General features: G+C 34.9%; 2 protein-coding genes across 3 annotated transcripts in view; one reads left to right on the top strand and one right to left on the bottom strand.

Annotated features, from left to right (window-relative positions):
* Positions 1-7,647, bottom strand: part of LOC121369306 (oxysterol-binding protein 1-like) — a 36,939-nt gene extending 29,292 nt beyond the window's left edge. For both annotated transcript variants that reach the window (XM_041494278.1, XM_041494279.1), the window contains exon 1: positions 7,451-7,647. In XM_041494278.1, coding sequence (XP_041350212.1) covers positions 7,451-7,575 — 125 coding nt within the window. In that variant the 5' untranslated portion in view covers positions 7,576-7,647. The remainder of the gene's footprint in view (positions 1-7,450) is intronic.
* A 3,061-nt stretch (positions 7,648-10,708) lies between these two features.
* LOC121366776 (mitotic-spindle organizing protein 2A-like) lies at positions 10,709-15,494 on the top strand. Its single transcript, XM_041491091.1, has 3 exons — positions 10,709-10,847; positions 11,654-11,817; positions 14,749-15,494. The coding sequence occupies exons 2-3, from the start codon at positions 11,687-11,689 to the stop codon at positions 14,996-14,998; spliced, it is 381 nt and encodes a 126-aa protein (XP_041347025.1). The 5' UTR covers positions 10,709-10,847; positions 11,654-11,686; the 3' UTR covers positions 14,999-15,494.
* Positions 15,495-17,259: the final 1,765 nt, after the last annotated feature.

Raw genomic sequence — 17,259 nt, 5'->3', positions numbered from 1 at the left:
ATTTATTTTCGCGAATCTCCCAACCCCCATCAATAAAAAAACGAAGTACAGATGTCAATAATTTTGTTTTGAAAACGGAACTTAGTTTTGCCGGTTGTTACGCTAATCTGTAGAACTAATCCAACATGTACACACGAGTGCTATACACATAAAACAATAATTTTCCTGCTTTAACCTATCAAGACTTTATTGTCCTTATAATTGTTATAAAAACAAAAACCGAAAACAAACGAAACAAAATTTGAAGGCACAAGCTACTAGTACTCAGTAACTTAAGTTTGATTGAAACAATATTTATTGCCGTCAAAATACTAGTTCAAAACGGTTTGTGATTGGCTAACAGGCCAAAAATATAAATAAAATTGTGAAACATCTGAACATAGCCCAGTCCGGATTTTTTCACTTCCACATTTTTAATATACTGTGATAATGCATGTTTACTTCCGTCGTTGAACACGTGTAGACTCTGTCCGATGAACTGATCGCTAGCACATGCGAAGGAAAACAGCATAAAGCTTTTTAGTGTTAGTATTGTTTTATTATTATGTATGTACTTACAATCGTGTTCTTGATTTAAAGTTATAAACAGCTTTTGTGTTTTGTGGTTTGTTCCGTGACAGGAGGGAGCACCGCTTTGTTACTACTAGCCTCGTGCATCGGAAACTAATGTGGTATAGTTGAACAAGACTACATATTTAAAAAAAAATATTGTTGGCCTTTATAAAAAGTTTATTTTCGCGTGGAATATATTTTCACGAATTTCATTCACACGAAAAACGCGAAAATAAAGTATTATACAGTAAGTGTTGAATTAACTTACTGCATTTTGAAATACATGTATAAATGGGTTTTACCATTATTCAGTGAATAATTTTAATTCGACAGGATTCGGTTTATTAATATAAACTGTAGACCAGGGCTGCAGGAAGTACTTGCCCGGTCACCAAATGCGAGTAAACATTTTGACGAACGAGTTAAAAACTACCAGTCCGACAGGCGATCGGTCTTTTTAATTTCTTCTATACATATTTTGTTTCAGCACTGAATCCGCGATGTGTTCTGAATATATTGTTCTGTTAAACACTTTTGGGATGCCACTTGAATTTTATAAATTTATCTATATAAAAGAAATGGAAAAACTTAGTATTTACTAGAGTATTTCAAAATTTATTGTGTCTTGTTTTCATATGTTATATAATGTTGATCACTTACAAAGTGTCCTTAAATTTTTGTATATATATATATATGTGTGTATGTGTGTATATATATATATATATATATATATATATATATATATATATATATATATATACACATACATACACTCACACACATATATACACAGCCATATACATACACAGCCATTTGGATTTAGTTGGTTCTGGTCCGGCAGGCTAGTGAAATATTTTCCACTTCTGCACCCCTGTGTACACGTATGTACCTTTAGTTTAGGTTTTTATTCTTTTGAGGGCTGTACCTATAATTGGCATACAACAGTGGCATACAACTTTAATCACTGCACATTTACATGTAAATCAAAATATAAAAAAGATGGTAAAAACAGGTAACAATACATTTTCCACAGAATAAGTAATTAACAGGAAATCAATATAGAGGTGTGATATATTTATAAACACATATACAGTAAATGGAATGTTCACACTAAAACTAAGTAACTGACCAGCTGTTGCTTACAGTAAGAGTTCCTGTTACTTCAGTCAACACATCATGATTAATAATTTTCATGTAATCCATACATAGCTCAGTAAGATACACGGGCCATTTTCACAAAAAGGGGCAAATAACGGTAAAGACATTTAGGATAAAACCACATGGAGGTTTTAGATTTGCGGATGTTATTGTTTATTTGATCCCGCAAATGTCACTTTTGACCGAAGGCGTTAGCCTGAGGTTAAAAACTAAACATTTGCAATCATCAAATAGACAATTTAACACCCGCAAAGCTAAAACCTTCATATGGTTATGTCCATTGTAAACTGAATTGTTTTTCTAAAGAACAAACTGTGTATTTAGTATTTCTTGTAAAAAATACTTGGTTACAATCTAAATGCAGACCCTTGAACCATCAACTTGGCCTCTTCCAATTGCTAATGACCTCACTTTCTAATGATGTTATTAGCTTTCCAGGTGTTATTTTCATTTGATCCCAGAAAAAGAATGTAATTAACCAATCACAATACAGAACACATTCGTCATCAGTTTACAATGCAGCTGTCATATTCCCCCAAAACAGCTTACAATGTAAATAAACAGGGATGCACATAAAAGGCATCATCAGTTGATGCTCTGGATGAGATATTTGGCCATGTAGATCCATTAGAAAAGCTTGTGGTTAAAATTATATACCCAAAATGTCCACTCTAATATTGTGTAGAAAAGTGCATGTTATCGTTATGGAAGCGCAAAACTCACTAAAATACTCAGTGTTTGCTTTTAAACTGTAAAATATAAGTAAACCACTCACAAATACATACATTTCTTAAATTTCAAGTTACAATATTAAAATAAAACTACACTGCATACAACTTCAAGATGAACCTTTTATTTTTCATTTTGTTGTTTTTACAGTTATATTATCTACAAAAAGGACTAAAAATACATGAATACTAGCAAGTTATATAGGCAAGTTATTTTTACTTTAAATTTTTTTTAAATTTAATGTCATACTTATTGTCTGTCTTTACCGTTAATTTAATCAAGTATCCTGGAAGCATAAGAAACCCATCATTTATATTTTTTTATTCAGTAAATATGTTTTTAAAACCATTTGCATGATTGCATTATAGAAGTACATTGCAGATGGCACAAATATCATGGCATATGTCTTTACCCTTATGTTTGTCTTTACCCTTATCTCTATTGAATAATGAAAAAAAAGAGACAGATTTTACACTTTTTTCCACAAATATCCAGTCCAGCATTGTATCTTACATATGCCTGTAATAGTAACAATTATATATATCTATAAACGTTTATAAAAGTATTCACCATTATTAACTTTGTTCACTATTAATAAATTAATGGTAAAGACATAACGGTAAAGACAATTGTTTACTATTCTGCCTAATTTACATAAGTTCTTATCAAAACAAATTCGATAGCATTTCCAGAATATCAATGAAGACAAACTATTTTCAGTTGGACTGATAATTTGTTTCACTTTCATCACTTAGACAAACAAATATGTACAGAAAGCATTTAATTAAAAGAATTCAATGCTACCTTTTACATGTACATTAATGTAAATTAAATTACATGTACATTTGAAAAAACAAAAAAAATTGATACATGATCATGAAAACTTGCGTTTAGTTAATTATAATTAAATAATTCGCTATTATAAATTATGTGCTTGAGATTATTTTTAATTTTTATATAAATGAATTAAAATGATTTCATTGTACCTTTAATGTTTGTGTTACTGTAGTTTAGTTAAATAATTATATCCACTTTGATATGTATCAATCATGGGACACTGGTTGGGATGGGCAAAAACCCAATCAGATAATGGGTCCACTGAGGTGATTTGATCCTATGAACCAAGCGAACACTCTAGTACCGACTGAGCTAGATCCTATGAACCAAGCGAACACTCTAGTACTGACTGAGCTAGATCCTATGAACCAAGCGAACACTCTAGTACCGACTGAGCTAGATCCTATGAACCAAGCGAACACTCTAGTACCGACTGAGCTAGATCCTGCCCCCATGTGCATGGATAGAAGCAATAGCACTTCTGTCGCATGGAAGTGATCACACACATCATGCAGACTTGTGGAATTAATGGAATAACAACGGTTTGCAGGATCTGGTTATGGTAAAGCTTGGCACTGAGGTTCCCATTGATGACCATTAACTTCCTTAATGTGATTTTACAATTGCTATGATCCCTTCTCAAACCATAATACCACAATCTTCAAATCAATCAGTGTGTAAGTACACAACTTTTGGCATAACATTAACCATTTATAACATTGATACACACGATTCAACAGTTGGTGTGATGCAGTTCTGAGGAAATGGGACTCATCTCTAATCACGAATGTACTAACGAAGATTTAGTCTGCACCACTGGACACATCAGCAGTGAGCAGCAGTCAGTACAGGTTGTTGTGCAAAAAAGCTGTACAGTAATATTGGAGCCTGCGATGAACAGTTGTTGGTGATATCAGGGCAAGCTCTATCACTTGCCAAATTCACCAAATGCAAATTTTAAAAACAAGTAGCAAATTATATCTTAATTTAGTGAAACAAATTCATGTTTATCTAGATGTAGCCCTGTGATATCCTACATCATAGTACATGAAGTCCAGAATTCATGGTCCGAGCAGTCAAAGCTACAGATAGAAACCTGTCACATTCTGTGCACATCAAAATGAAACACCAGGCCATAGGATTTCAAATTTTATGGGAAACACTTTTTCGGTTCTGTGCCTTGTGATCATGGAAACCGATCAGAAACTTTTTTAGGGTTCTGTGAAAATAGTCATATTAAACTATCGCAAAAATCTGTGTAATAAATATATATGTATAAAGTTGAATTTCGACATGCCTTCTCCATTATATGCATCCTGTTGTGACTTTAACAGCTAAATAAAAATAATAGTTTGGGCCTACGTCATTTCTTCCCATAAGGAAACCACAGGAAATAGTGGGGCCCATTCGACTGCCACTTTCAGTACTCAAGTATATGCCAGGGGTCGAATTTTACACTATTCCGCAAATAGTAAATTTCGAAACGGAATAGTAAAACAATTCTTCCAATATTCTGTCATGAAAGTGAAAATAAAGCATGGAATACCAAAAATCGCCTGCGATTATTCTGCTTACGCTTTTTCTGCAGAACAAATCCTTGCGCTACTAAGACCTTTCTCATGCACTTACCGGTACAAAATAAACGTCTTTTTGATCGAGACTAATGTTTGGAGTGAGTTCGTTTGTAATTTCAGCTAGTACGTAGTGATGCATAGACTGGTATATAAACAATTGTTCGCTATGCAATGTTATACAAGGCGACGTAGCACAGTCAGGAAAACAAGTGGTACATTAATAATTTAAGGGATAGTACATTTTTAGACGGATTTTTTTTTTTGAAATTCACTATTCCTTTGGGATAGTGGTAAAAAAAAAAAAAATTCAACCCATACATGCATGACATCGACTTAAACGACGGTAGTCAGGAGATTAAATATTTTCTACAAAATTATATTTGAATTTATGTAGTAGTTCTTGACCCCTATATTTAAGAGATAATAATTAAATTTGTTTCTGCTTTGCTGATTCACAGTTTGTGGATGATTTTGTTTTTGTTCATACCCTGATGAACGTAAAAGAAATAACACACAATCCTTAGCACTACAAATAATTAGTGCCAGTGATTTTTCGTTCAAATGTGTAACGCGTTTGATTTGAGTGCATGTTGGAACTCTGATACATTCAGAAGTTCGGTTAATACAACAATCCGAATCAGGTCTTGTGATTGTGTCAAACACACTCTTCAGTAATGCGATATCAAAAACATAATTAAAAAAATAATAATTATATACATATATTACTTTCATTGAATAGTCGTAATCAATATAATAATCATGGGAAACAAAATTTCGGTTCTGTGATTTTACCAACACGGTACCGGAAACTATTGTTACTGTGAAATCCGAAGGTCTGAAGTGCTCATAACTTCCTGCGAGTGAAATTCTGAATGCAAGGATAAAAATGGCATTGAATGATGAATAGTGTGATGCAATAAGAAAGAAAATGTTTTTCTAACAATAATATGATTGGCAATACAGAAAAACAGAACAGAAAATTAGTCACCGAAATTGTCTAAAATGTAAATTTCACATATAATTTAGGAAGCCTGTTCTTGGTGTGTATGCCACCGTCAAACCACTAGGTTGCATTTTGGTGCACGTTACTTTTTGTCAAGTATAGAAAAGTTTATTTTTAAAAACGAACATCACAGAACTTTTAGTGCAGGGCGCACTTTAAGTCAATACTTTTATTAATATGCAGGTCGAGTTGTTTCCTTCTATTTAGCAAATTTAAAATGGCAGGCAAATGTTCAATGTTGTCGTTGGAAGATTTATTTTGTTAATAATGAAAAATGATGCAAGTAGTTTTAGTGAGTATGGTAGCTTATACATTTTTGGTTTGTGTGTACATTTGTTGCACTATTTTGGTTGAGAAACAGCTGAAACATGGTGTCACAATTTTTTAATACCAGCTATATATAGAGTATGTAACAATATTCGGACTAAGGAACTATTAGCCCAAGTACTCAGCTACTTGAGAGGTTGATGGACATTTATAATCGCTCTTTGCTATCAGAGACAACTCCATAAAACGAAAATGTGGGATTTTTAACCAACTATTAGCCGGTAGACAAAGATTCCTGCTCCAATATGTATCGCCAACTGTCGAAAACCGTACGAAATCGTAAACCGTATTATTTTACTTCCGGGTAATTTGTAATGTCTGCACATGTTCGATCGTTGATACGACAAGAACTTCTTGTTAAGGAAGTACATTTAAAACAAATTTCCTTAAAAATGCAGGGAAAAAAGTAAGAATAAGTTTTATGCACAGTGAAATGTAGTATTACAGTTAATTTGCACCCTGGAATCTTAATGAATGCAATGCAAATGCATCCCTAAACAGCAACAGGTACACGCACGACGGAATCCACACAACCAAACATGTCTGCTAGCACTGCCAAATGAGTAATGATGGATCATTTCCGGATAGCCGCTTTTAGGTCACGTGACTGTCATCTCGGGAAAAGCCGATTTTATGTTGTTGCCATTACGTTGATAACGTCATAGTATGGTTTTCGATAATGCTTTTAAAATGACGTTTTCTTACCACCTGATGTAATTTTTGATGAAACAGGTATAACATGCGAGTATGTACTTACCGTTTTATGCATTTTATTTCTAAATTGAACACGGTAAACATTAATGTCGTTAAATTGATAGCCTGACATGACTGAGCATGCGCACCAGCCATTTCCTCTTAGTTATACGGTTTTCAATTAAACGAGGATACACCATTAATTCCATTTCTTCAATATCTTTAACCTGATAATTTTTCAAGTTCGCGGACAAGAAATTGATTACTAATTCACACACTACCAAAGAAACTCGACAACATTTATATATTTAACTGAAACATTGTTGAATTGCTGTTGAAATTAACTATGCACAAATCAATGAAATAATATCAGGATTTCAGAGAAGTGATTTTTGTCTGTCCATATGCAATAACTATGGTAGCTTTACCTGCCGTTTGTTTGAATTCATGGTTAACATTGTATCAAGTGTAATGGAAAATGAGGGACTATTTGCATAAATAAATCGAGTGAAAGAATCAGTAGCCGATTCTTCCCCAATACCGGAAATGACAAATAAAAACCTTTCTCCGGTTTTACCTGTAATAAGACAGCAAACCATTCTGTAGGACAAACCAACGTTTTTGATATCCTTTCAAATAATTTGTCCATTTATATATCCAGCCTCTGTATTGGGATTGATGGTGCTTTACAATGTCAGACATCCCGCTGGATGGTGGCTTATTTTTCTTTTTTCTTCATTAGAATATCACAACAAATGATACATTTTAACGAAAATGGACGACGTATCACATATACTACTTTCTACAAGTTATATATCATTTAGTGAATTTGACGATCGTGTAATAACTCTTTACCAATGGGTAATATAATAGATATAATAGATATATTATGTTATTATATATACAATTAATTATCGTAATGATTCTAGATAAAAAAAAGAATAATAAAAGAACAATAATAACTGAATATGTGAGTTCTCGTTTAAGAAGATGCGATCGCGTGAAACTGGGAGACTTGCGCCTGTGTGACGTGATTAAAAGCAACAATCCCATTAAAGTCAAAAGATTTATAAACTCGCAACCAAAATTGATCAAAAGTGACAGAAAGTTAGGTATACTAGGCCTGTTACGTCCATAATAAAACTGTGGGCGGGCTAATGTATCCGTCCGTTTGTTTAAAAATGTTACTTGTTAATCCTCCACCTAGGCGTGTACTGTAACCCCTTCTTTCTTTTAAAAACTGACGCATTTCTTTTTGAATTGTGTTATAAGTACACTGTGTTTCACACAAAAAGGAGGTCATAATCTGATTAGAACACTTGCGGCTTTGCTCGCTCACCGTGATTACAAAGACAATTTTTAGTATCTCCGGGTATAATGTTAATAATAAGATAATTAATAATTTGTCACATGAATAAATGATTTGAAGATTGAAAACGCTGTTTTGCGTATGGTTTTGTCCACTTCCTCCACGTTATGATCTGGTAAAGGAATTGGAGCTTCGTATAGACTACTTGGACTCTGAATTTTCTTCATCAATAAGAACAGTAAACTTATATTAGTCTACCACCCTCACCATATATACCTAAAACATGAACACCGCCTACAGAACGCGATGGTGCACTTGACATTTACTGCAAATATCAAGTGAGATAGGCCTTTTATGTGCAATCATGAGGAACCCAACATAAGGGACAACCTGAATAAATAGGAACGAACGGCACTCACAACTCTCAAACATGACAATAGCATAGTCATTGGTAAAGGATATAAAGAGGGGTAATATATTTATTTGGAATGCTGAAGACTATACTAAAGAATTTCTGTGACATTTAGAAGATGAACAAGTATACGTAGGGATGCAAGGAAACAACTCCCAGGTCATCTATGATAAGCTCTGTCAGTTCGCCAACTTCCCTGATATTCCAGTCGGCCTATCTATAGCCAAGTCATAGCCCTTACCCGAATGGCATCCCTGTGGCTTGACTGGCCAAGTTGTTCTGTACACAGAGTTGGTCAAGGACTCAACCCAGTTCTTACAGAAAATAAAGGATTTTAACTCTATATTCCCTCACGCTAGAGAAGGCCATCATCTAGTGCTAGATGTCGTTAGTCTCTACCCTAACATCATTTTATAGAGGAGTTTAACACTACATTCCATCACGCTAGAAAAGGCCACCATCTAGTGCTAGATGTCGTTAGTCTCTACCCTAACATCATTGAAAAAAAAAAAAAAAAAAAAAAAAAAAAATATATATATATATATATATATATATATATATATATATATATATATATATATAAGAAGGGCTCGAATCGTTGAAACGGGCCATACAAAACATTGGCACACTTATCAAATGCAGACACCCGTTCTGTTATCGCCATTGGAGATTTTGTTTTTCATAACAATTATAAGTTTAAATTTCGGGGCCGTTTCTTTAAAGAAACCAAATGTACAGCTATGGGTACCCCATTTGCTGTTGCGTATGCCAATATTTATATCACGTATTGAATGAGCTTACATTGGAACTCTATAACCCACAAAATTATCGCTTCATTTGGGCTTGGGAGTAAGGCTTTTCCTGTGGAAATCCATTCCTTTTTTTGACATCTTAAACAAGAAACACTCGCAGATTAAATTCACTGGATATCACGATCATATCGGCAGATTCCATCTTTGAGACAGACCTGTAAAGAAATGGCTTCTCAGGGGTATTTACCCCCACCTAGTTGCCACCCAAACATAGTTTATGCAATAGGCCTACCATACAGTGGAACTCTTCTATCTTAAGGATTTGCCGCAGTTTATTGTCTTTTAGAATCCTAATAGTATTATAACAAATGTCAAATCCTGAATATTTTCAAACAATTTCAACCTATTTGTCTATATATTGGTGGCCAACCGTAAAACCAAAAAAAATATCGTTAAGTACATGGGGATGATGGAATCGAGAGTAGATTTACCTCTGTACTTTCTATTCCATGCCAAGAATTATCGAGAAATCATTATTTTCGCCTAATAACAGCACATTACAGTATTCATATTCCCGTTAATTATACAAATAAAATGTGTGGAATCGGTTAATTTGTAGTTTTTATTACAACAGCACAAATAGCAAAATATGTTGTAACTACAATAGATTAGTGGACCTTTCTTCTACAAGAATACTAGTCCCGAGAGTTGCTTTTTTAAAACAGATCTATGTACAGTTAAGCTACCTGAAGTGGCTGTCTACGACGGAAGTTAATGGGTTTCTGAGATTGGCAGCAATAGATTTTAAAAAAAGAAGAAGATAAATTTAAAGGTTTTTTTTAACGACACCACTAGAGCACACTGATTTGTTTAATCATCGGCTACTGGATGTCATACATTTGGTAATTTTGAGAGGAAGCCCGCTACATTTTTTCATTAGTAGCAAGGGATCTTTTATATGCACCATCTCACAGAGAGGATAGCACATACCACGGCCTTTGATATAACAGGAACGAGAAATAACCCAATGAGTCCACCGACGGGGATCGATTCCAGACCGACCGCACAACTGGCGAGCGCATAACCATTGTTATACTCGCCCCTAAAATTTAAAACAATAATAATAAAATTATACATACATATAAAGTCAATACAATACAATACAATACAATACAATACAATACAATACAATACAATAACTTTATTTCCATGTTCATATATGAATAATAAAAACATAATCTGGTTGACCAGCAAAAATAAAGTACATAAAATATTAATCGCTATTAGTCACTGTATGGATAATAATATAAATATAACTAGTTGTTTAACTAATACTTTTAGCATATGACATTTACAAAATAGACTGACCCATGTTTCCTTGTTTGTTTCTAACTCATTTTACGTATAGCGTAATAAAATATTAATTCTGTTGTCAAAAGCAATAACTTCCTGCAAGAAAATTCAAACGCTTCTTTGAATTTTACTATGTTAAAAACCTTTGGTAAGAGTGAAATTATATAACTGAATCCTCATAAAACTAGTTGTAAAGGATAACATTTAAAACGAACACATTTTTTTGTAAAACATATCGAATTTTTGGTAAAAAGTTACCTCTGACACAGAAACGTAGGCACCAAAAAGCAAAACGTATTCTGGTGCAATACATTTTTGTAGTTCATTAAAATAAACCTCGGCATATAAGCGCGAGGGCATGAGTTCAACCCATACTCTTTCGGGTAGGAGTTTCCTTTGGCACTGTCACGTATAAAGAACATTATAAATACTTATCATAGAGAGTTAGGGTTAGGGTTAGTGACAGTGCCAAAGGAAAGTCCTTCCGTTGTCATGCAAACATAATTACATATTTGCCAAAAACCTTTTTTTTCTCACAAAAACACATCAACTTGGAGACTCTTGGGTAGGACTTTCCCTTGGCACTATCACATATAAAAAACAATGATAAATACTTATAATAAATAGGGTTAGTGACAGTGCCAAAGGAAAGTCCTTCCATGTTTGCGAACCATGTCGCATAGCCAAAGTTGGTCGAAGTATTTTGATATCACATTCGGAGCTCTTCAGCCGATTTGACAATCAAGGTGTTCCGAATGTTTTATTGACCACAGTCGGAAACCCTTGAGACACATCAGGGTTTTCCTATTGTAAATGAGCTTTCACAATCATTTTGTAGCCAGTAAAATGTCCTTTCGGTGGTTATCCACAGTCATTTTTCTTATGATAGTGGACCTTGCAAGACTACTTTTGTATATAATAAAGTTGTGTTTTTTTCTATACTTTTATTTTTAGAATTTTAGATAGAAGATTTTTCATACCACTGATATGACTTCTGCCATGAGGACAGAAGTACTACGATTTACTCTTCTCAGTAAAAACGTGTTAACACCAGAGGAGACTGAACTGTACGAGTTATCACAATTAGCTGGAGTCACACTCGATCCTGATGTTTTCAAGTAAGTTTTCCATGGATGTACCGGTAATTAGATCTCATGGTCACATTGTTGGTATTCCTTTCACATCTTCATTAAATAACAGCAAGCCGATGTTTTTGCTAGCCCCATATTTGGCTGTATGTTCAGCTTGATGGATTCTATTTGTATACATTATATGTATTTTTATTACACACCAGTGTAAGATATTGCTCATGTCATAACAATTGATCAATATCTAACTAGTGTAATATTGATGTGACGCGAGTGTGACGTAGATCACTTGCTGACCCAATTCGTAGAAATAACGTGTAGTAGATCTCAACATCTGCTTACTTCTGCTTAAGCTAAGTGTTAAATTTGAGCTGAGCGATTAAATTTAAGCTAAGCGATTAAATTAAAGGTATGGTCAACTCAAACAAGAGCCTTATGTGTTGGAAAGATGCATACCTGGACCACCAACACATACTGACTCTTTAGCAAATGAAAAACGCGTAATTTAAGAGTTAATAAAAAAAACATGATTATTCCTGCTAACTGGGGGCAGCCATTTTGTTTCGTTTTTGTGACGTCCGGTAGGATAGCTTGGGGCGAAGTGACGTCAGCTCCTGACCATCTCCCTTATGTACAGTGTAACCAAAAGCAGTAATTTTCGACAAGGCGCTTCTTTTTGATCAACCTGACTTGTAAAACAGCATAAATGACGTAATAATATAATAAACTATTTAACTAAATATATTTCAAGTTGCATTAACGGAACAAAATGGGGTTATAGTATTTTTCTCTGTTAAATAATCCAAAGGAAAAATGTACACTATTAGGCCTATTGATATGCTACGTTGGAGCAAAAATGACAACCCACGATACCCAAGTAATAATTTTCTTTTCTTTGGGACTACGTAATTGGTCAGTTCTGTGGTTTTAGATGGAAAAGTCTACTTAATCAATAGTTTTACAGAACTATTTACAGTAATAAACCATGTCCATTACCATTTTAGGGGCGACAGGTAATATTCCACAATACCGTTATGTATTTTTGTGTCTAGACAGCGTCAATTAATTGGCTCGTCTGGTTACCAATCAAATACACACCTGCTAATCAGGAATCACAGGTAGAAGCAACTAACAGCATAGACCAATTAACTAAGAAAACACTCCGTGTATCATTTCAGTACGTAGGTTAATGCATGGACAAAACATTGTTAATTATTTCGACTTGTTGTGTAGCCACTTTGACAATGATATACTTATTGCTGGCTTACTGGGATGTGTATTATTACAGAACATTGCAATGTATGACTATTTATTATCCCGCAAAAACCAGGTAGATTGTGTTTCTCTAGTTCTAAGGCTCATTCCTGACGTTACACGTTAAGTATTACATAACCACCAGCTTGCCAGAGGGCGTACTCACTGAGATGGTACAAAATGGCTGCGCCCGTTATATATAATAGCTGTCACATTTAACCGTTTTATTAATTAACTATACGATTATACTTGTTGATATTAAGCAATAATGTGCATTATATATCATTGAATATGCATACCAGGCCAAATGTCTTAATTGTCCCTCCCTTTAAGTGTTAAATTTAGCATTGATGAAATTCCCCGGCTGATGATGTACCAGCTAAATCTATGCTTCAATTCAGAGTGCAAGTTCATGTCATGTTGTGGCATCGCATCCCAAAATTACGTAATTACACTTGTTATTACACATGTGCTTAGTATGATTATTATTAACCCGGTTATGTTGAACCATGTGGATAATTGTCTTTATTACTATAGTAACCGGCGTCGTGGCAGGCCATCGGTCTACAGGCTGGTACGTACTGGGTTCGGATCCCAGTCGAGGCATGGAATTTTTAATCCAGATACCGACTCCAAACCCTGAGTAGGTGTAAACCACTTGCACCGACCAGTGATCCATAACTGGTTCAACAAATGCCATGGTTTGTGCTATCCTGCCTGTGGGAAGCGCAAATAAAAGATCCCCTTGCTGCCTGTCATAAAAGAGTAGCCTATGTGGCGACAGCGGGTTTCCTCTAAAAAAATCTGTGTGGTCCATAACCATATGTCTGACGCCATATAACCGTAAATAAAATGTGTTGAGTGCGTCGTTAAATAAAACACTTCTTTCTTTCTTTCTTGTATTACTATAGTAAGATTAAATGGGTAATCTATGTAATAAAGATGTGTTTAAGCAGATGGTAGATCCATGTTCACACAACAAGGCTCAAACGTGACAGCAACACCGATGGCAATTGCCCTAACTGTGATATGAATTGCCATAGAACCGATATGAATTGCTATAGTTCAGGAGCTTTCACATTGACATTGTTTTGCTGCTGGATAAAAATAATTGCCGTTGGCTGAAATTATATTTTTTTAGTTTTTAATTTTGTGTTTATTTTTTGCAAGAGTTACCTATTTAAAATTGCCATAGTTGTTTTTTGCCAACGTTCGAGCCCTGTATCCAGAAGCATGTACATTGTATTCTACTACCTCAGCCCTTTGTGTTAACTTTTCTGTCTAAAGCCACATGGCGCTTACCTCTACTTATATAGATAATATAAAAAGTTTTACTTGACAAATGAAAAAAAAAAGGCCTGTAGAGGGCTGTTTCTGGTACCAAGATGTTTCAGTTTGTTCTTTGGTTTGTTTTTATAGTCTAGTGAATGTGATGCATTTGATACATCTACCTGTATCCATGATAAAAACAGTGATTTACCAGTTTGAAATAAAAACTTAAGACAAACAATGTTTTGGTATGAAATTGTCCAAAAACCTAATTTAGAAACCACGACCAATAGGTTACTTAGTACGTGTACTTGTTGACTGCATATGTTCATCTAAATTGCAGTGTACATGTAAGCATCGTTTACACCAGCATCTAGCAATTTGTGTTTTACCTTTATTTTTTTAACACTTCAATAATGATTTCATCTTATATTTTAGGATTTTACTAGATCTTCTCAAGCTAAATGTTGCTCCCTCAGCATTGTTACAAATGCTCAAGTCCATGACCGGATCTTACAAGAAGAAACCTGCTCCAGCAAATCCGGTACTACCACAAGCTGCACACACGGACAGTGCACACCTCCAGTCTGTACCGACCGAACGTGTCAACCTTCACGGATCCCGCACCGAAAGTCACAATCGTAGTCGCACATACGCAGCAACCCGTAGACCAGAGGCTCGCAGATAGCGGCAGGCATTGTCATCTCGTCTGTACCGACCGGCCGCGTCAACCTTCATGGATCTCGCACTGAAGTCACAATCATAGTGACGCATACACAGCAACGCTTAGACCTGAGGTTTGGAGATATCGGCAGGCATTATTAACACACGTATTGTCATGTGTGCATCATTTGACAGTTTAACATGGAAAACCCTGAACTCAGATTTTAAGGAGCTACGTTTTAAACCTTAAAAGTTGCATTTTAAAACTGTTTGAACAAATTATTTTAATACATGTATGTAATATATGTTGGTATGTTTTCATGTTTGAAAATCTCATTTTGGTGAGATGTATAGATTGTAGTTACATTTTTTGTTGACATGATTAGCACCAAACAAGAATATTTTTTAAGATGCTTACAATGAACATAATTAATGTTATTTTTATGACCATGTCTGAGAAGGTGCAAGTTGATAAAAAAGAGAGACTGTTTTATTGGCCTGGTATTAAATTTTGTAATTAAGCAGTTTTGTTAGTTTTTCTTGATTAATTGTTAATTGTAATATTGCAGTTCAAGTGCATTAAAATTGTAGAAAAGGCTAGTAGGTACAAACTCCCACCCATAGTTCATTTTAACGGCTAAATGGGGAGGTGCAAGACCATTATTATTACTTCTTTCTTACTAACCATTAACCCACTGACTGGGACAGACAACTGGGTTTTTTCCAGGACAGCATGCTTGAACCGTAAATGGATACAAGCACAAAAATCATGTTGAAATGAATTAAGACTTGGTATGGTAAATGCCACACCTCTCGCTATGCAGATCTGTACAGCATATACCATTAACAAACGAGAATAAATTATAGTGGTGTTGGAGAATTATACAAATGTACTAAGTAAGTTCATACAGCTTTACCAAGAGTGTCCAAATCAAAATGGACAGGTTCATTTCAAGCCTAAAACATAGGATTAGTACTCTGGGTAAGTGGGTGGGGGTGAAATCATGTTTTGTCATTGGATAACATGTATATGGAAAGACGTCCTGTTCATGTAGATCAGGTATTAGTTACTGCCCCCTGGCTGGAACAAGAAATAGTCCAATGGACCCACCAACAGGGATTGATTCTAGACCATTTGCACATCAGGCGAGTACTTTATAACTGTGCTACGTCTCGGCCCTTATACACAATAAATGCTTGCAGTCTGTAAGCAGATACAACATATTTGATGTTCTGCATTTATTAGTAATATTGCACACCCTTCTTATCTTTAATTCAATATATTCAAACTCATGGTGTTCCATGTCACATGCGTACCAAACATATTTTCAGTGGAAAGACATTTGGTTTGAGGTTTTTTGGTTTTATTTTGTGGCATGTTAGTAAAATGTGTAAATCCAGGGCTAACTCTGGGTGAGCAGAACATCTTGCCAAATTATCTATAGCTATTTTCCAAAAACATATTAACAATTATATGAAATTGTTTATCAAAATTAAAATGAAATTCGGCAGTGGTTTTTAAAATGTGCAGTTGGCAAATTTGTTAAGTGGCATAACTTGCCCTGAAATCGGAAAGCTACAAGTATTTATGAAGAAAAATTGGTTACACAGCTGCTGTGTGATCTTTGTCGACTTAAGACAATGATTCCTCACTGCAATAGAGCAGAGGATGTTGTGTGTTGTCATTTATTTTTAAAATATTTGTGTAGTCAACAAGCATTCTGGAAGTACTGCTAAAGCAATACATGTCCCCTACTGAGCCCACAACAAATTTTGATATCTTTCAGGTTCAAGGGCTATAACTGAAAAATTAGTAAATTACAATAAAGTCTTGTTTCTACCTAGTGCAAGGACCTAACCCGCTGAAAATCAATTTAATGGGTAAATCACCATGAAAATCAAACTTGACCGGCAACTGTTTATAATAAAGCTATATACAAAATTTCAGCTCCGTATCTTCGAGGCATTGTGAAAGCAAAATTTGAAAACTTTTATGTGGGACAGATGGACTGGTAGGGAACTTTATGTGGGACAGATGGACTGGTAGGGAACTTTATGTGGGACAGATGGACTGGTAGGGAACCTTTATGTGGGACAGATGGAATGGTAGGGAACCTTTATGTGGGACAGATGGAATGGTAGGGAACCTTTATGTGGGACAGATGGACTGGTAGGGAACCTTTATGTGGGACAGATGGACTGGTAGGGAACTTTATGTGGGACAGATGGAATGGTAGGGAACCTTTATGTGGGACAGATGGACTGGTAGGGAACCTTTATGTGGGA

The sequence above is a fragment of the Gigantopelta aegis genome, chromosome 3 (genome assembly GCF_016097555.1).
Source record: "Gigantopelta aegis isolate Gae_Host chromosome 3, Gae_host_genome, whole genome shotgun sequence".
In the NCBI taxonomy this organism is placed as follows: Eukaryota; Metazoa; Mollusca; class Gastropoda; order Neomphalida; family Peltospiridae; genus Gigantopelta; species Gigantopelta aegis.
Note: the sequence above shows the minus strand (reverse complement) of the source record. Positions and strands in the feature narration are given on the sequence as shown.

What these genes read in the sequence shown, in the direction of transcription:
- LOC121366776 (XM_041491091.1), top strand. Translation starts at nt 11,687, where the DNA reads ATGACTTCTGCCATGAGGACAGAAGTACTACGATTTACTCTTCTCAGT. An exon ending in CTCGATCCTGATGTTTTCAA is followed by an intron (nt 11,818 to 14,748) that starts GTAAGTTTTCCA and finishes CTTATATTTTAG; the next exon opens with GATTTTACTAGATCTTCTCA.